Below are 21,659 nucleotides of genomic sequence, written 5' to 3' on the forward strand. Positions count from 1 at the left end.
AGACTGACCATATCTCTGCAAGGTTTGTCTCTACATGAACTGTGCAAGTTTGTCTCTGCATGAACTGTGTTGTATGCATGCAGTGTACGATGAAAATGAGATATCAACATTGGTCAGGTCAACCCCTGCCTTCTTATCCCCAAGTGACAAGTGTCCCCATGCATTAAATGTTGAAGGCAATATATAAAGGCAGTGTGCATCTCCCATGCACACACCAGGCTTTTGAAAGATTACTCTGTGCACTCTCAAAGCAATCGGCTACTCCCCAGCTCTCCTGTGTGTGAAGATTCTTAGTGTTCTTCAATTCCTTTCAAGAACTCTCTGTGTTGTTCTTGAAAGTTCTTCTCTTTGTAAGATTGTTTAGGTTAGGTTTTCCTTTCCTATCTTCCGCAACAATCTTTTGTATTAATTCTTGATATAAATCAATAAGAATTAAAAAGTTGAAAAAATCTGAGTAATTGTATTCAACCCCCCCTTCTACAATTACTTTCTGTTTATTGCCTTACCCTTCGGGACTAACAGTATCTTTATCAGTCAAAGTAAGTATGTCAGAGATATGTTGAAAAAGTTTGATCTATCAAATAGCTCATCTATGAAGACTCCAATGGCTCCTCCTTTCTCACTAAATAAGGATCCAAATGGAAAGTCTGTAAACGTAACCGTTATAGAGGAATGATCAGCTCCCTGATGTATCTCATAGCAAGTCGTCCATATATTATGTACTCTACTTGTTTATGTGCATGATATCAGTCTGAACCTAAGGAATCCCATCTGATTGTTGTAAAATGCATCTTCAGATATCTGAAGGGAACTCATAACTTGGGTCTTTGGTATCCCAAGGGTTCAGGTTTTGACCTTATTCGTTATTCGGATAGTGATTTTGCAGGTTGTAAAATTGATAGAAAAAGCACCACTGGAGGCTGTTAGCTACTAGGTGGAAAGTTGGTGAGCTGGACAAGTAGAAACAAAATTCAGTGTCCACATCAAATGCTGAGGCTGAATATGTTGCTGCTAGAAGCTGCTGTGCCCAAATACTTTGGATGAAAAACCAGCTCAATGACTATGATCTACAGCTCTCAAAGATCCCTATCCATTGTCATAGCACTAATGCTATTGCTATTGCAAATAATATTGTTCTTCACTCCATGACCAAACATATTGAGATCATATATTATTTTATCAGAGATTATGTTATGAATGGTAATATTGAACTTCACTTCATACCAACTGAGTACCAGCTCGCTGACCTTTTTACAAAGCCTCTTGATGAGATAAGATTCAACATCTTGATCAGCGAACTTGGAATGGTGAACGCTGAGGATTAACTCCTCCAGCTATAAGCAATACTCAGTAAGTGAAATGATTCAGTGTTCTTACTCTGCCACTAAACTCTTGAGTAAATGTATCTTCTCTCTCTAAGGTATGATTACTTATCTTCTTATCAACACTTAAAACTATCATTGAATCTTTCCATATTCAGTGATCAAACTGTTATAAAAGAAATATTTCAGTGTTCTCTCTATCATTGAACCTTTGTATGCAAGTATATAGTTAAATTATATTTACTTGTCCTTTCTTAAAACAAAACAATCACTGAATCTTTTCTTGTTTTTAAAAGTAAGATCCCTTCAGTGATTTTCTTTATCACTGAATCTTTTAAACTTATATCTTTTCTAAAGGATATTTTCATAAAAACTGATGTTGGATATTCTATATTCAATGATTATTTTCTATTTTTAAAAGACTTAAACATTCTTACTTTGTTTGAAATAAAATGGAAATTGAACGGTCATAATTTATATGACGCCATTCTCTTTTAAATAATATACGATTTTTTGAGACGTGCGCATCTTTCTGACACACACGTCCCTTTGAAATTCCATCCAATCATGGATGAGGACGTGCAAACCTTCATCATTGCATATCTTTTCAAGTCGTATTTCTCTCTCTCTTCTTTTCCATTTCTCTCTCCTCCTACCTATAAATATGAGATTTTTTCTCTCATTTCTTCTTTACACTTACAAAATCTCATCGAACCTCTGCTCCCAAGAATTTCGCAAAGAAAGAACTCAAGAACTTTCAAACCCCTTTCAACCTTTTCTCTTCAAATCTCAGGTTGATAATCTTCTTTCCTTATTTTGAACTATTCTTCTTCTATGAAGCTCTTGTTAAATACTTTAAAAACTCGTTCTCTTGAATGACTAACAAACAAATTATTAACTCATTATATTACTTGGTTATAATCTAGGTTTCAAAACACTTACCCTTCTTGAAAAAAAACCTAAATCTTTTTGGTTTATTCAAAGGAAGTTTTATCTTTCAAACATGAACTTTTCTCTCAATGAAGTGTCCTTCAAGGCAAATAACCATGTTTCTCTTTTGGACATCCCCATCAACAAACCTCACTTTGAGGACGCTGCTAACTTCCTCAAAAACTCCCCTATCTCTCACGCACTACCCATGAACCTGTCATGGTTAAAGAATTCCTTCAGCAATTTTGGTCACTGCTAAAGTGAAACAAGAAACTGACAAGACTAGAAACCAGGTGGAGAAAATCTCCTTCACCTTCAACAGGATGACCGTCAGTTTTGGCATAGCCACTTTGAGAGAAAGATTAGAATGATTTTCATAAAACATTTCAGCATACTTATCTTGCTCTTTTTTATATTTTCTTTCCAAATCAGAAATTCTTTCTTTGAAATCCTTATTTTCTCTCTCAATCTTTAATGTCATTTCAAATTCTTTACAAAATTAATTAATCAAACTTTGATCTTTTTGCAGTTCAAAACTTAGACAAAACAATTATCAAAATCAACCTTATTGGACAACAAAAAGAATCACTTATCGGACAAGTCACAAATATTTTCAAAGATATTGGACAACAAATTGAATCTTATCGGACAACAAAAACCAAACAAAGATATCGGATAGATTACCTTACCAGTCACTATTATATCGGTCACCAAAATATATCGGACAAAACTTTACCGGATACCTTTTTATCGGGCAAGTGTTCACCGATCACTTGCTTTAACGGACACACCTTATCCGATTACCAAACCTTATTGATCAAAAACTTATCGGTCAAAAAGCTTTTATTGCGTAACACACAAATCGAACAACCAAATGATATGCAACAGGCGATGAACACTCTTATCGCTTGATGAACTTGTTCATCGAGCGATGAAGTTTCACTTAGGCAAAAACTTCTAGATTTCGATCCAAACTACTAAAAACAATACCAATTTGAAAGAAATAAGCACAGATTGGTTCGAAAACTTACCATAAACATAATTTTAATATCAATTTCTATCAAAAACCGATCAAAATGATCAATTTGACAAAATTTAGTATGAACAATTTCAAGAACTCAAACACCAAGAAATCCAAAATTGATTCACGAAAGCAATTCAATTACAAAATTGAGTGATTCTTCCAATCACAAATCACATACAATTCAATCAATTACACAATTTAATTCACACAGAAATGAAGAATTGAGTAGAATTTAGAAGAAACAATCCAGAACACAGTCTGATCAATCAAGAATAGTCCAATTTCCAATTGATTATGGTTTCAATTCAGTCCAAATCGCTGCAACTTGCTTTGATACCAATTGTTATTCCTAGAAAGATCCTTTGTAGGAACTACCCGTAATAACGAACTTGCAAAATGGATCTGTTTATCATAAAGAGATCCGTCATTCCTAACTTTGCTTTACCTAAATTGTTATTTGAACAAGTAAAAATTGTATTGGTCCGAGTGGATATAGCATTTATCTCCTAGATATCCACAGAATTTTGAAAAATCCAAACATCTCAGAGAGAGATAGAGAGGTTATTTATCGAATAAACCACACTCCTTCGTATATGTCAAGAGTCCAATGATGAAAAGGGGTTGGGGAAAGCTTGAACCCAATTCCTACAGTGATAAATATGAGCACAATTGAAATTTATGGGGAGTTATACATTTGTATATTGATAAGACCATTCACTATTTCTTAATTTATTAGATAATCGAAAACAGAGAATCTTGAATACTATTAGAAATTCAGAAGAATTGCGCGAGGGGGCCATCGAACAGCTGAAAAAAGTTCGGGCTTGCTTAACGAAAAGTAGAAACATAAGCAAATAAGTTTCGAATGAATGGATCTCTGAGATAGAGTGAGAAAGATTGAATTTGATTGATTCAACTTACAAAACCTTGGAACAACTAAAAATTACAAAAATGAAACTATAAATTTTGAATAACAAAAGGCAAGTTGTTAGACAGACTTGACAATCACAACATGCCATGTGGCATTTTTAAATCTAAAACAGAACATCAAAGAATATTTCAGCTCCTGTAAGTAAGGCATAAATGATTCAAATTTTTAACACGTTATAGATTGAGCTCGAACTTGGGTCAATCTCAAACGCAAAATAGAACTCGTTTAAATTAACTAGCCAAGCTTCATAATAAAAATGTTCAACTTGGCTCATTCGATAACTCAATCAAAATTTTCAAGTCAAGCCGACTCATTTGGGCATACTTTTTTCAAGCGAAACATGCTCATATGTTCATAAATCATACAAAAAAAAATTAATATTATCAAGTTTAAACCCATAAACAATTTAATCGATATTAAAAAAGCATTGACCTCTAGCTCGATAGTTCAAAAAATATTCGAGCTCGAGCCCTACATTTAAAAGTTTATCCGACCTCAAGTCTGGTATTATTTTTTCGAACCGAGCTCGAATTACCTACTACTCAACTCGTTTACACCCCTACCTATAACCGGTGTGCACTAAGGCCCTGTCCATAACCGCTTTTCCCCAAAACAAATCCAAAACCGAATCAGGGCACAATACACGGTTTTAGTTGCAACGTATTCCTTCGACAAGGACCAGAGGAGAGGTATCCATATGTTCAAGTTCAGCTATGAAACTACAATAACCGAAACTGTTCAAGTAGAACCAAACACGATACTGTCAAAGTGTTTGGCTTGAACGGCCTGACACTCACCTTCTAATTGCATGCCGTTTTTTTCCAATTCATATGTGAATAGGTAAGAAGGGCTCATTTAACTTTAGGAAGAAAAAAACCAAACACAGCAAAGAATCATCTATTCACAACAAAGCATCAAGCCATCACATGATCACCAATTTGATGCCAAAAAGAATAAATAATTACAGATTCCCAGATACCAATTTGAGTGTTTAACCACATTTTTTGGACAAATTCAAGTCATAGATAGTATCAATTACATACATATCAGAAGTAGATTCCCAGATACCAATTTGAGTGTTTAACCACATTTTTTGGACAAATTCAAGTCATAGATAGTATCAATTACATACATATCAGAAGACTATCACACAGATAGCACTAATCAAGAACAAAAAAACGATATTGAGGCAGATAAATGACTATCTGGATCGATATGAACTACTACTGTTCATTTGAAAAACGGTTTCCTACTTTACTGTATGATACTAATTTCCTAACAAAAAAAAAATTGTAAAAAGTGTAGAGAATATGTGAGTATCACCTGGCACCACACTTTAAATCCACTCGATCGGTGCAGGCACAACGTTGATCTTCTTGTCCAGTGTTGGACTCTTCAAAGTTGTAATAAATGATTGTTGGTCTCAGATCATTTGTATCCTTCGTGTGGAGATCAAATGATCCACTGCAGAGAAAAAAAACCAAAAGCTAAATATCGTTGATTTCATGGGGACTTTAACTCCCCCTTGTGGTGTGAGCTCGATTCCTTGTTTTGCTTTTCTTGAGTATGGTTGAGATATGGTCGATGGCCCTTTGAGATGATTGGGTCTCGCCGGTTAACCACTGAAGAGCCTCAGAGGCAGCACTTTTTTCCGCAAGTTTTTTACCGCCACATGGCTGACCAACGAAATCCAAACCATTGAAGAAGACAGTGGATCGGAACTTATTGTTTTTCAACTGTGATGTTTTGTAGGTGGGCGGTTGATGACCTGCTCTAAGAAGCAATGTTTGCAAGTGATTCTTGGAATTGTCGTGTTCGGCTACACTGCCACTCGTGGATGCACGCTTTTTATCTGCCTCTTTTCCAGAACTCTTTGAAGCTGGTGGCAGCTTACGACCATAGACGAATCTACCCTCACATCGATCTCCTGATACTAGCAGTTTTAAAGCCTCCAGGAGTCCGTTGTCGTTGCCTATGTCCTTTTTGGGATTCAAAAGCTGCAATAGGCATTACCAGAGAGAAGATAAAAAGAACACATAAATTCTGGTAACTAAGTTTAAACAAACACGCATATACACCCAACTAGTTGGTAATGTTTAGACTATGTTTGGCAAACTAGCTGATAAGTTGGTTGTTGGCTGATAAGCGAGTCTAAAAACTAGTCACGTTTGGTAAAAACTAGTTGATAAGTTGGATGATAATGTAAAATTACCTAAAAGGGTGGGGTTTTTGCTCATTTATGAAAAATATGGGGGGCATACCTGGAAAAATGTGGAAAACCCCCTAGAACTTGTTGAAACGTCGCCTGAAATAGCTTTTCAAAAAGCTAGCTTATAAGCTAACTCATGGCTTATCAAAGATGGTTTTTTCAATGAGTTCAAAAAATAAGCTAGCTTATGGTCACCAAACATGGCCTTAACATATCCCACAGACAAACATGTAAGTGAACCTACAGGGGACTATCGTGTTGCAAGGAATATGCCTTAAACGGTCATAGACGTACGATGAATAATGGTTCTTGACGAGAACCTAAACAGCGTTTGTATGTGGGGAAGCCATAGAAAAGCACATTCATCTTGTGAGATAATCAAATACCATATATCCACATACATATACATAGAGGAAAGTTCCGTTAGGAACCTAAAACTGATTAGAAACCCGGAAACCTCCCACAGCGTGACACGTGGCATATCCAGAATAAATACGGAAGTGTTATTCATGATGAACACAGAAGTGTTATTCATCATGCATACCGAAGTGTTATCCATCATGAATCATGATGAATATGGATGTGTTATTCATCATAATTATGGACGTTTTATTCATCATGAATCACACATTCATGATAAATATAATACAACAATCATGATTAAGTAACAAGTCCATATTCAAAATGAATATGCCACGTGTCCTGCTATAGGCGATTCCCGGGTTCTTAATCAATTTTAGGTTCCTAATGGAACCTGCCCCTATACACAATGTACTTTTTGTTCGGTTCAGCTACTAAATAGATAACTCATTTTTACTCAACTCTAGGCTCCCCATGTAGTATTCAGAAGCTTTATATTTCAGGGCACAGTCAGTGTTCTTAAATATCAAAGCATAAGGCTTGCATCAAATGGTTGCCCCTCTAACATAGACTATTAAGAGTCTCCCAAACATATATATACATGAAGGCACCACCACTTGATCCAAAACTTTTTATGCAAGTGTTGCTATCCGGTATGACATAATCGTATCTAGTACATTGGTTACCTTCATATGGATGAGTTCATTGAGCTCTCTCTTCAAGGCAAGATAAGTGCCAGCCAAGCCAGGCTTCATGAAGAATTCTAAGTAACCACCCAACATTTTCAAGTGCCCATCCTAACCAAAAGCAAGTTGTATTTTAGCAACTTCCGTGTAATAACAAGAAAAATTGCATATGAACAAACTTACCAGACCCCCTCTGGAAACATTTCCTCCAAATAAGAGAAGCACAGAATCCGACACAGCTGTTGAATCTCGAAGAAATACAGAATTCACCTTCACCTTCTCATTGAATACCAGCCATGGGTATGGGATGGTCGGTTCTTGAGAATTAACTGAATTCTATACGCACAAAAAGGAAATGAAATTTAAAAGTTGTACAAAAATAGAGTGAAAGAATTTCTTCATGAACTCCAAATGGCAAAATGGACTTACCGAGTAAAGCAATACAGGACCATCCTCCATTGTTTTCAGTGATACTGATTTCTCTTTGTTCTGCCAAAAAGAACGGACTTGTTTTCATAATCATATATAAACACCCATGAATTGAGAAGCAGTTTAAACCTAAAAATTCAGCAAATGTAAGTCCAAGAACAAGGATCTTTTTTTGTTTTTAGTTGTGAATCTCTCAGTATTATCCAAAGTACGCAGTGGTACATTTCATGTTAGCATTTTTACATCACAAGTTACTTTTTTGAAGTATATAATATTTATGTATGGCAAAACTAACACACACTCCTCACCTTGAACCCTTCACCTCCAAGGGGGTTGGGATCAACCAGTTCTTAGCCAACCGATTATCTCCTATATTTAGGAATAGATATTCACCATTTATTTAGAGATAATCTTGTATTTTATATGTATATCTTTTCCTGATTTGTAGCTTGTATTCTTCCCTATATATARGRCATTCATAATCAATAATAGGCATTGAATCTTTATACCAAAACAAGCCTTTACCAGTAACCTGGATGCCGCCTGGTCATTTACCCTTTGGCCACAACTTACTATTATATTGTTTGTTCTTACAATTTACAGCAGCATAGCTATAACTTCTGGTATGTCAGGACTAATATATCTCAAGTTGGTACAATTTAGACTTGACCGACTCAATCATCCACGTTCAGGAGGTGTAACAGTTATATAACGTTTGCATAACTAGAACAAGGGTATCATTATAAATTCTAATAAATTAATGCCGACAAACTTTTACTTTATAACAACAAATATTAGCTTTACTAAATTACTTTAAAGTTAAGAGATTATTACAATTATTATAACTGCCATCTTTATCTTTACTCTAGACAGATCTAATTAATTCCTTAACAACCCTGCCATCCTAGAACATTAGCATACAAGAGGGGCATTTCTCAATTGAGTTAGTCACACATGGAATCTCAGATGTGGAAGTTTTATTCCGATTTATTTGGCGTTTAGTTGGTTGCACTCTAGGTCTTACCTAAGATCCTTAGTCTATCCGAGGCTATCAAATCAATATTTAGTTTGTAAAAGCTCATTGGAAGCCTTGTCTCTTCTCATCTCCTTAATCTTCCCCTACTGACTATTGCTCACAATGCCCATCAAATTATCCATGACTCTGTACTTAGATTCAAGTAAGAAAATAAACTGATAATTAAATCATCTGACAGTTTTAATTAAGGATGTGGACTTAACCAAGAAATTGCAGAGCAAAGAAGTTTACTATAAAAGCTTGATATAAGAGAAAAATCAAAGACACAGGAAATGCATTCCATCAGTCAATATATTATACACACCAAACCAAACTGAATGAGCCCAGTACATCCCACTCGGAGGTGGGATCTGGGAGGGGTGAGATCTCCGGAGAGTAGAGCGGTATTTTCGATGAAACCCCCAGCTTGCAAGACAGGTAACCCGAAAAGACTGAATCAAAATAGGAAGCTCACCACAACAGAGCAAATTCCTGGGTACAGCCCTGAGCAAATAATGGCCCGGATGAGATGTTCATCATGGCTCCATGTGTTGCATTTCTCCATATTATCAACCAATCCACCGTCCCTAAGCAAATGATAGAACTGCTTCCTAAGAGAATCAATAGCCCTCAGAGTTTGTGAAGAAAGGAAATTTCTCCAACAGTACTCATGACCTGACTGCTGTCTTTCAGCAGCTTTCCAACCATCAAAAGCACGGAGAAGAGCAAGGTGGTCACTGTTATCACGCGAGGAAAACTGGGCTTTTGCAGACTCGGCAAGCTTAAAAAATCAAGAGACAATTAAATGAAGCAAAAAATGAAAAATGTAAGACAGTAACAATTTAAAGCTGAATTATAACTGGCAACTACAAATTAGTTGCCTGCTGCAAAAGAGAACTAGTTAGAACCTCTGTTCTGAAAACAAAGACAAAAAAAAAAAGAGGCACACCTCGACTTTTGAGAGCAATTTATGAATTCCAAAAGAAATTTTTCACAAAGATTTCGTTCAAATTAATACCAACATGTAAAATATGTGAGCAAGTTTAACGTGTTCTATATAACTTTTTTAAGGAGTTGTGCTAATCCTTCCAAAATTACTCCATTTTATCATTAAAGTGAATGTATACCTCTGTATCTTTAGAACAAAGGGAGACACAACTTTACTAATTAAAAAAGGTTGAGTGGGATTTCAGCATGTGCAATCAATAACTTTGATAGCTGTCACAGAATTTAACATGTAATTTAGAAACCAAAAAAATTATCCTGCCTGTTGGTTTACAAATAACACAGATTCATGGAAATTGGACTCCAGTCTAAAATAAAACTCTTTAAAACCATAAGGTACTTACATCCTTCTTGTCGAACGGCATCAAAAATGGATCTCTGACACTTAAACCAGCAACAATAGTCATTATTGGATCGAGGCAGTTGAAAATTGCCCCCAATATCAACATCTTACCAAGTTTAGGCTCAACCGGAAGCACTGACAATTTGCGACCTGTGAAAAAAGCAACCATGGATCAAGAATAAAAGGTAAGCAAAGCTACTTACAGTGAACGGTTCTATATATCAGGAAGTTCATCATGAAAACGGAAGAGAAACCAATCGAACCCGAGGTGTTCATTACCTAACACTGTAAGGTTTTCATTGTCATCTAGGGCGCCAATTATTTTCAAGTATTCAATAGCATTTTGAACCTGTAATGTGGCAAATTGTGGGTATCATGTTGAGAATAATAGAAAAATATACAATGATGTTCTTTTTTACTTGCGGAATAAGTTTATGTTCAAACTTACAGATAATGGTTCTGGCGGCTGCAGGGCCCTTGATAAGAACTCTGAAATACTACCAAGTTGCAGGCTTTTAATTTGGAGGCATAAAGATTGTAAGGGTGTCCTCAACAGTTCTGGAAGTTGATATTCAGCAAAAGCATCATATACAGATTTGGGATACAAGTGGTAGCATTCGCCTGGCTGTACACGGCCAGCTCTTCCCCTCCTCTACAAACAATGGATGGAGAGTTGATGAGCTCGCATAAAATTAAAAATAACACACAGTGCAAATCTACGCAAACCCAAGAATCTTATTACTCCCTCAGCTCTCTAAGTGACCCACTTTGACCATAACCGTCAAATTGTATTCGTGAAAATTCAAATTTATTATGAATCCTAAATTATTTTCAAGATAACTTTCTTGTCCACTTGCAGTGTATCATTCAAAATAGTCATCAGTATTTCCCCAAAATCGAAGAAATTCATATTTCACATTTAAAGTCACCTACTAGATAAAAAAGGGAGCAGTTATATTCTTCATAGCTCATTCATGAAGCAACTTAATCATAGTAGTCTTACTTGCCGAGCAGAAGCCTTTGAGATCCAGGCCGGAAGCAAACATGGAGTGTTGTTCAGTGCATCATAGGACGTCTCCTTAGCTTTTCCACAGTCGACCACGAAAACTACATCGTTGATGGTGATGCTTGTCTCGGCCATGTTGGTGGCTAAAACTATTTTCCTGATGCCATCTTCAGGTCTATTGAATATCAATTTCTGATAAGAACAGCCAAAACAAAGGAAGGAAATAAGAGAAGCATTATACAACTTTAGCCATTCTAATCTGATAACACTATCTGAAATCAGAATTCACTGGAGCTGATAAATCTTCTTCAAATAACAAATCCTCATATAAGAAACTTGAAGCAATAAGTACCAAGTTTAAATATAATTCTCAACCAAAGGAAAGGATTTAAACACGTGTGTTTGGCATGAACTCTATAGCGAATACAACTTCTGTTCCCTAATACTTCCGCTGCTGGTCTGGTTCATTAGGTGTTCAACCCTAAATATGATGCCACAATTTTAGGAAAATGAAGAGTACGCAACGCTAAGATGATATTACTCAACAAAAGGCATGTTAGGTTCAACTACCAGCCACTCTTATGTTCGTATGCAATCTTGTATCATGAGAGTGCAGAATCCAAGTACAGGGCCATGGCCGATGTTTCCTGTGAGATTACTTTCGGTGATGGGGTTGGAGCATTTCTGATCCGTTTACTGTCCATCCGCTGCATCATCCAGGCAATATACAGGCAAATATTCTAACAAACCATCATGGAGAACACGTAGGTTTTACTTATAGCTGGGCATGATAGATTTTTTATGCTCAAGGTTGAGGAGTGTTAGAAATACTTTTTCCATCTTTTATCTTTATTTATATCTATTGTTTCTTATCTACTCATGTTCAGTACCTGATTATCGGGCTAATGGCTCATCACGTCATCACGTGTCCTATCTTAAGAGAGTTCCTGTTTGATGATATTATTCCAAATTCCTATATATTTATAGCTATCAACTATTTTTAGGGCAAGTAGATTTGACTTTCTTTAACACATTATGATTGTCATGGTAATAAAGGGTTATAAAGACGTTATCCTGCACATCTGTTAAGAAATAAAAGTTCTTGATGGAGACAACAGTTGAAAAGGCCTTTATGTGTCAGAAGCCTTCATATTTAGAAGGGAACAGCATAAATAAAATTTACATGAAAATGACGTTTGTCCTATTTAGAAAAGTAACATTTCAAAACTATACGAAACTTACCATGTGATAACTGTCGGAAGACGGATAATACGTAAAACAATTACCTTTTCAAGAAACATAATTCATAGCCCATAATTAAAGAAACTTACTGTAAAGAAAATATCCACAATATTACCTGTTCTGAGCTATCCATAGAACCGTGGCATGCAAGCAGTAAAACCTTGGTTGGATCTCCCAGCAGTGGATGAGATTGGAGTTGATCCTTGAGAGAATTTATGTCATCCCAACCAGTCATAAACACCAAAACAGCACCGGGCCTTTCTTTTCTACATATATGACAAAGAACATTCTCAATAAGATTGAAGCCAATTGAATCAGCGTTCCAGCATGATAGGGAATCCCTAGTCCGTGGGTTAAAATCTCTTAAATCAGCTGCTTCAAGTGCGTCCTGTTTGAATGCACAAAGTTTTATGTTAATCAAAATATAAAACCAATGCACAGACAAAGAAGTCAGTACTCCCAGAATCCTATACCTCTGCAGCCGAAGCAATTTGGCTCTTCCTTTTACGGACGGTTTGTTTCTGCATTTTCCAACTTTTCTCTTGGCCATAGTTATCAATTTGATTATATGTTGACAACCTGTATCCAGTCATTTCTAATATATTCTCTAGAAAATAGCTTCGGACAGGATAAGTGAACCCCTGCCAAGGAGAAATCACAAGGACAGGACAGGCAAAGTATTATTAACAACACCAAAAAGAGTAAGGAATAAGCACCAAAAACAGAGCATGGAGACAGGCAATGCTTGAAATGATCTTCATCTAAAAATGGTAGTTTAAGCTGAATTCTTATGTTACCATAACTTGAACGAGGAAATCTCAAAGTGCTTTTTCTGCATGCAAATTGCAAATACATACTCTTAGGGGGGGTTTGGATTGATGGAATGATTTTGAGGGATTTGGATTTGGATTTGGATTTGGATTTGGATTTGGATTTGGATTTGAATCTTTGGTGTGTTTGGTTTGTAGGATTTGGAATGGAATTGAATTTCATTCTCTATAAATAATCTATAGAAACACACTATAAGTAATTATAAAAATGATTAAATTACATTTTTATTAATTGATTATTACAAAACAAATGTTTTTAACATGTTATATAACATCATTACATACAAATCCGAAATCCTGCGAAATACCAACCACCTGCCTAGGATTTCAAAATCCTATGTTTATAGGATTTCATTTTCAAATCCAGGAAATCCTTTAAACCAAACATGGGATTGGAATGGAATTCAAATCCAAATCCCTCCAAATCCAATCCAATCCAATCCCGCAAACCAAAGGGACCTTAGCTTAACAGCCAAAACTTACAGGAATATGGATCATTGGAGCCCCAGCAAAGTAGGAGGAGAAAAGCTCAGCATTTAGGGTTGCGCTCATCAAAATTAACTTCAGTTCTGGCCGGCGAGGAAGGAGCTCCTTCAGGACAATAAGAAGAAAATCTGCCATGAAATGAAGATTTCGTCAGGCAAAAATTTGTGATTTAGATTAATAAAAAATTTATGAGTTTCTTTAAGTTACCTTCATTCATCCCTCGTTCATGGATCTCATCAACAATAACATGAGTCACACCTCGCAAGCTCCTGTCGAGTAGTAATCTCCTTAGCAATATGCCAGTGGTGCAAAACAGCAGACGAGTATCCCTTCCTTTTATTCCCTCAAGCCGAACTTTATACCCAACCTTTGGGAAAAGACCAAAATAAAAGCATGTCACCATCTATTACAATGTTAAGGAGCTACAAACTTGTAAAATATATATTAAGTTGAGACAGAAGTTACAGAATCTCCAAGCTTCTCCCCTCGTTCTGCTGCAACCCTCTCAGCAACGGACATGGCCGATATTCGTCTGGGCTGGGTACAGATAATGCTGCAAAGAGCTCCACGAGCAGCGTCGATCTCAGACTCTAAGATGTACTGAGGCAGTTGTGTGGTCTTACCACAACCCGTTTCACCAGACACAACAATTACCTGCCAAAACAATTTCAATTATCTTCGGCTCAATTACACAATCCTTTGTACATTCATAAGGAGTGGTTTGGTCTAAGATAACATAGAAATTGGTTCGTATCAGTAAGGTTAATATTAGTCAGATTAAAATGTTGTACCATCTGCACATCAGTATACTTAACTAAGAATGGTAACTTAATTTGACAAATGAGCACAGTTAGCAAGACACCACCTAAGGGTCCCCAGCGAAGCAAGATGCCTGGTTGCCTTGGATAAGGGTAGATACTGAAGCACATAGGTACCATGGAGACTTTCGTCGCTAGCTGCCAGCAATTTATTTCAAACGGCCCCTCATTTAATATAGTCCCTCATTTTGTGTACATAAACTGTAAGAATTACACATGAACCCCTCATTTAATTTGTACGTAGATTATACAATTGAACACAGACCCTACAAGGCTACAAGAATCGTTGGAACTATTGGCATTTTGTCATAGCATCGAAATCATCTTTTTGTAAGCTAATAACACACACATACTACGTATACAGATCTGTCCATATGTCTATATATAAATATGGATTATGTTAATATTTGTATGCCTATATATACCTATGCTGTTAATTGCGGCGCAATATCAGATATCGGACCTATGCAAAATATCGGTGGTCAAATAGCGGTGCCGCTAATATCGCCGCAATTTACCACATTTTGACCGGTATTTAGGGTCAAATTGCAGTCCGCAATAGCGCTATTTAGTTTGGGTTTTTTTTGGGCTTTTTATTTTGATTTGGGCTATGTTTTAATTTTAATCCGTTAACATAACAGTATAACACTTAACAATAACTTCCTTTCTATCATCAACCCAAGTTAGAACTTGGAACAAAGTCGTAGGTTTTTCCACGTTCGACAGCCTCCTCCAGTCTCAGCTCAGCTTCTGTTTCCAGGTTCGGCTTTTGACGACCACGACTCCACGAGTCTCAGCTTCTGTTTTTGTATGCATACATTATATATATATATATATATATATATATAATTCTAAGAAATATTATATGAACCACTATTTTTGGACTGCTATACCACCACTATTTCAAAATCGTTCCTGACCGCTATTTTGTATTTTGATCGCTATAACAGCATAGATAAACACACACACAAACACGTGTGTGTATATTTCTGCAATCTTGGGCCATCACTGCTCACAAGGTTTCTTTCAACGCTCAAAAGGAGAAAGATGGCTTCATCAAGACGATCAGTGGCAATGAGTTAATGATAACATTGCCACAATGCAGCATGACATCTATGTGTTGCAAAAGCGCTTTGGTCATTCTTATTTCTTTGACGATGGGAATGAGTGATCCTTTTATGTTGTTAATATAAATTTGATTTGTTATGGTTGTACTAAACTTATTTTCATACCAACTTTATGGTTTGTTTGGAACTGCTATGTGTGCTTATTATGATGCTCCTCTTCGATGTGCTTTGATGTTAATATTGGTTAACTTATCCTCCCTAATCCTAGCCACAGGATGCTCCTTTGAGGGGAGCTCTTTTTAAGGGGGAGCTAATTCCCACCTTTTTTATCTCACTAAAAGAGGGAGAATATATGTATGTTGTGTTTTGTTTTGGGTTTTTGGTGCAATTTTAAAAATTCAACTTCATCTTGGAAACACGCCACAAGTTTATCCTCATCAAAAGAGAAGATTGTTGGTGCAAGTGTACATAAATTAATTTTCATTATAACACTTCACAGTTTCGTTTGATGATTGACAGACGAAACTCAACACTATTTGCATTCTAATAATTTAATTGTATCATGGAAGAATAAACTAATAAAGTTCAATAATCTGACAATATAAAATTATAAAGGCCAAATCTTCAAAGGATGGACTGACTTCGAGAAGCATGCTCTCTCCAAACATCACCAGAATATATTTCGAGAAATGTGCCATGAAGATTTAATTGAATATTTAATCGAGCAAACTTTCGGAAATTACTTCATCTTTGGATTATTATACAGTAAACATTCTTGGAAGAAATCAACAAAATACATGTGTGAGATTTTATAAAATAACAATCTTTTTCAAATATCATCTTGGATTAATAAAAATATGACAATACCTACTTTCTATATTGGTAAAAAAATCATATTTTCTATTGACTTGACAAGTTGCCTCAATTAGAAAGAATTACATTTAAATGCAAAAGTGGCTCATTAAATGCTCATAGTTGGCTAAACAAATCAAGACGTATGTTGTAAACTGTTTCTTACATGTCCATACTTTCAACGTTCAAAAAACAAAAGTTTTCTATAATGGGTCAGGGAAGACGTCTGCATGGTGCTCAATGCAGACACCCACGTGACCATCGATTTTGAAATTTGAAGTTCAAATTAAAGGTTTTTCTCCCACTCGAGAAGGCTCTAGGAGAACATGAATTAGCAAAGTTAGTGAGCCACTATAAACAATAGTGTTTGTATCTTTAATCCCAACTTTACATTCAGCATTATCATTTTATTTTTGATTGTTGTAGATAGTATTATTGTTAAACATTGGGGAAAAAGATTTTTAAAAGCCTCATTTACAACCTTAACCCCCCACCCCCAAGGTTGTCTACATTATTTTCATTTTATTTTCTCTATCATTTCTTTTTATCAATATAAAAATTTATTATTCACTCGATTACAAAAGAATATGCAACTCATTTTAGGATGTCAATACTAATTATAAGACTTCCTATTCTAGAACAATTTTATGCCAAAAATCCCTATCCACCACTAGGTAAAAATGCCTACTTGTTTGTGTAGGGTAGTCAAAGACTATGCCCACCTCAAGGCTAAGGTTTCATTCATTGAGGTACTTCACCTTAATTTATATGTTTCACGTTTAGAATTGGAATTTAAGATATCAAGTATCATAATTACATAAATTATGGTTATGTAATGGGTCATTCCTAGGAGTGGAAGAAAATTCAACAACACTATGACCTATTGTACTTTAGTGAGCTCTAAATCGACCAAATCTTTTAACAAATAGGTCCTCTGGAAGGAGTTTACGCAGCCCTATATGCTTTCTCTGAAATTTAAACTTGGTCAAGGTATCTTTTAGTTGACCATCCTCAAGTATGTCAAAGTACTTAGAATGTTGTAAGGTATCCCTATATCAAAATAGGTAAATTTTAGATGATAAACATGTAGCCTTACACAGGAACCTCGTAAGAGAATAATAACAGTTTTGACAACGAACAAGAACACAATACTGATAGGATATCATACTTGACCTATCTCAGTAGTTCAAAAAGGTAAGACAAGTGATCTCTTACTTTTACCACAAATTGAAATTTGAAACAAAATATTACATGACCGAGCAAAAAAGCAACAACAAATTAAAACATTACCTGGTTTCTGGAAATAGCATTTAACAGTGCTTCTTTCTCTTTATATGCAGGTAGACTTCTCCGTAATTCTTGCATTTTTTGGCCTTCAGCAGATTCCTACATATATACATAAAGACGTCATAATGATATGCCATGGTCTAGCATCAGCATCTGCTAGTAGTTTATATATCAAGAGCATATTCCTGCAACTTAAGAATGATGTGTAAGTGACAAAAGAATGACTTAAGGAAGGCAGATCAAGTTAAACACCTCTGGAAAGCCATATGAATTGAGTGGAGAGCACATACATCAACTTAAAGAATATCAAAATACACTAAAAGCAACCAGTCCTCTAGTACAAATTACAATAATATACTTCTCAAGTGAGACTGAGATAAACCTTCCAATCTTGTTGGATATTGCGCAGCTGCAAACTCTTCCGTCGGAGAATTCCCTCTGCAACGGGACTTCGTCTCAGAGGCTCATTTTGCTCATGAAGTCCTTCCTCAATAACAAGACTCGAGGAGGTGCTTGATGTTGGTAAGACATTGTTTGGATAACCATCTCCCAGAACAGACTTTTGTGAGAGGTATGATTTGAGATGATAATCAACCCGGCTGTGTAATTCTGGAGAAAGAACGACCTACAAACATTCAAGAATGTTCACAACCACATGCACTCAACTAATATATGTATGTAAATATATGGTGCTTTTGGACATGAACCCCTGTTTGTCCACATGGAGGGATGGAGCTTCCACAACCAATATTAATCATGTGTGATTCCATTAACTAGACCACCACATTAGTAAATGAATGTATGAGTATATATATATGTGTGTAATTTTTTGGATAATCTTGTAAATGTATGTAATAAAGTGTGCACGCATGCACATATTACATTCGGATGCAGCAGTTACCAATCTAGGCTACAACATTACAAATACTCTTTCAAGTCTATATGTTTATGACAATTATTGAAGTTGCAAAAAGTTATTGAAGAAGGAATTTCGTATCAATGTAAATCACAGTTGTTATGGTGCCATGTTATGGTGCCACAGTGACGAATAATGAAAAAGTACCTCTCTTTGTGGGCGTTTATCATCCAGATCTGATCTGTAATTTGGCAAGGGAACTTTACTAAAGACAACTACTTTTGCATATTGGCGGCTGCAAAAATTATTATTATCAGAGCACAAAAAGGCAAGTATGAACAGTCAATACAAAGATAATGGTCACTGAAACTCGGTATACCTATGTAAGCCCATTCGAGTGGCCAATGCAGAGATTTGCTCAAAGTCTCTTCTGTCTTTTCTCTCTCGAGAAACTAGCTCTTGCTCATTTTTGTTGCGGATTAGTGTAGTTAGCTTCCACTTCCACTCTTCAATGTTATCAAGTGTTGAAGCCCCCTAGTCAACAATCAATATAGAAAGTGGTGATATGTAGTGACATATAAGCACAATGAGTTCAATAGATAAGGCGTGAAAACATTCATAACATAGGTAATAATTTCTTGATTGAGTTAAAATAAATGTTATCATCAGAGCTAGCATGTCGGTGCCATATTGTTTTGCCCATTTGCTACTTATTCAAGATTTGATTGCCTAAAAGTTCATATTCAATTAAATAATATTAATGTTAGTTTCATGGCAGTCATGTAGTAGTTGTTACAACATTACTTGTGATTTGTTTTTATCCACAAGATGTATTTGTTTTGAAGAGAGAGTTCAATGGAAGGGTTATTCAGACATCTAATTAGCATTCAATCGCCGTTACTAGTATTTATGCAATGTTGAAGACTTTTACTCTTGTGATTTGTGAAACAGAGGGAGTATATTTTGAATATTATATTGTGGTCAATCAAATGGTCAACAAAACTTACAGAGGTGTAGAATATAACAGTTATTGATTCATAAATAGGAAAATAACCAAACATTTATCTATGTTTTAGAAATTGGCAACGAGTCCCCATCCCACCGGGTTTCCATACCACATGTGTCAAACATTTCCATGTAGCTACGACTGACATTTGGTCTAAGCATGTGCTAGGTTCAACTCATCTCAAGTTGCTAGCTGCTTGAACTTGATATCATACAAGAAGATTGATGACCACTTATAACTTGATAATGTCGGGATTTATAAGCATTCTTACAACTCTAAATACGTATGTCTATAAATGTGTTTGTGTGTATTTGCATTAAGTTCAAGCTATAGAAAGAAGACTTTGTTTTCATAAAAACCAACATTTTATTTCACCAATAACTACATTATTGCAAAGGAAAATAGCATTTCTTTGGGCCAGGCAATATTTTATCCCCTATTACAATTCTCTATACTTCTGTTGGCTTCCTTGCATATTCACTTCAACATAAAGCATCTATACATGCTTAAGCAAACAAACAAACACAATCTATCTGTTCACTGTAGAATAGAAAACATAAGTCTGTGGGGGAAGGGGGTCTTCACAGAAACAAGCTATCTACTGGAAGCTCTACCTTTTAGGGTAGAGCCCTGCTTACATCCCACCCCCACCCTTAGACCCTGCTTATACTCGGTTGGATATTCTGGGTTGGTTTGGTTTTCCACATGGAAATCACAACCCCTTTAGTTGAAATCCTGATAATAAGAATCTAGTGATAAATTGGAGTTTTAAGTTTCTACCACAACAAAACCCCATTCGTAAGCATGTATGCCAACACTAATTTATCCAAAGAATACAACGAGAAATTAGACATAAAAATGATAATGTGATATAGGGAGAGCTGAAAGTGGCATGGATTCCTCTTTTTCTTCGGCAGGGGTAAATAAAAACTAAATAAATCGAAAGGAAGTATCTTTTGTGCAATTTAGTCTACGGGATTACATCAAACTTGCAAGGTTTTGGTGGGATGGGAAATGATTCGCTATCTATTTTGCAGAAATCCTCATTAGGTATAAATAAAAACCAACCAAACTGGGAGATGACTGCAAATGTTCACGGTCAGACTCCTCCTCGGAAGCATATTCGTCGTATGCGTAGCGACTGTAGGGCAAACTTTGCTGGTAAAAGTAAGGTGATGAGTAGGAATCTCTATTTCCCGTTTTCTTAATGACGAGATTGGAAGAAGAGACATGGGAAGAAGACGAGCAGGTTAAGACTAACGCAGGACTCGACAACGGAGGAAGAGGGCGGACGAGTCTAGGGCTTAAAGTAAGGCGACGGCGGAGCTGAAATGAACTAGTTCTGAGTGGGTTCAGAGATAATCTGAGGTAATTGTGAACAAAAATTGCAGAGCAAGGCATGATGGGAATCTTGGGATTTCTTCAGTTCATCATTTCGAGTGGAAATTGCAGATTTTGGGAGGGTTTTAGATGGGGTTATGGCGTTGTTGGTCGAGGGGGCCAAGAAGCTCTTGACCTGTAATTTTTCTCAAGAGCCTATGTGGAAGAGGAAGTGCCAAAATGACTTTGTTTTTGTAGTTTTCTTTTATCATTTTCTTGGAATTTTTCTAAACGTCCCTTTTTTATATTTATTGATGGTTTTGTATCATTAATCATAATCTATATCTATACTATCTATATCTATACTATATTATAAAGCATTTGGCTAAAAATTTTAAAAACTCTTAAACTCTTAAAAACTCTTAAACTCATTCATCCCTATTTGATTTCATCCCATATCTGAATTCGTGTAACTAACTGCAGATAAACACAATCAAATACAGGATAAACATCTTATTTTAAATATAAAAAATCTAAAATATAATTAGGATAATCATTAAGTTCTAACAAAATATTTAATTATTATCTTTATAAAATGTTATATTATTAAACCAAAAATAAATTATTTCATTATT

The 21,659-nt window shown here is 35.8% G+C and overlaps 1 protein-coding gene across 2 annotated transcripts; it reads right to left on the reverse strand.

Moving 5' to 3' along the window:
* Nucleotides 1-5,207: 5,207 nt before the first annotated feature.
* LOC112524186 (DExH-box ATP-dependent RNA helicase DExH3) lies at nucleotides 5,208-21,212 on the reverse strand. 2 transcript variants are annotated; one of them, XM_025133907.1, is made up of 20 exons: nucleotides 20,773-21,212; nucleotides 19,078-19,232; nucleotides 18,906-18,993; nucleotides 18,225-18,467; nucleotides 17,846-17,941; nucleotides 14,284-14,472; nucleotides 14,026-14,185; nucleotides 13,816-13,946; nucleotides 12,976-13,143; nucleotides 12,618-12,890; nucleotides 11,258-11,452; nucleotides 10,703-10,906; nucleotides 10,534-10,603; nucleotides 10,256-10,404; nucleotides 9,382-9,687; nucleotides 7,892-7,951; nucleotides 7,646-7,798; nucleotides 7,463-7,573; nucleotides 5,976-6,204; nucleotides 5,208-5,671 (listed from the first exon to the last, which is right to left on the reverse strand). In XM_025133907.1, the coding sequence occupies exons 1-20, from the start codon at nucleotides 21,103-21,105 to the stop codon at nucleotides 5,631-5,633; spliced, it is 3,354 nt and encodes a 1,117-aa protein (XP_024989675.1). In that variant the 5' UTR covers nucleotides 21,106-21,212; the 3' UTR covers nucleotides 5,208-5,630. The 2 variants fall into 2 exon arrangements, with proteins under 2 accessions (XP_024989675.1, XP_024989674.1); XM_025133906.1 differs by having other exon boundaries at nucleotides 5,208-6,204.
* Between the last annotated feature and the right edge of the window lie 447 nt (nucleotides 21,213-21,659).

Source organism: Cynara cardunculus (genome assembly GCF_001531365.2).
Source record: "Cynara cardunculus var. scolymus isolate 2C chromosome LG 13, CcrdV1, whole genome shotgun sequence".
Taxonomy (NCBI): domain Eukaryota; kingdom Viridiplantae; phylum Streptophyta; class Magnoliopsida; order Asterales; family Asteraceae; genus Cynara; species Cynara cardunculus.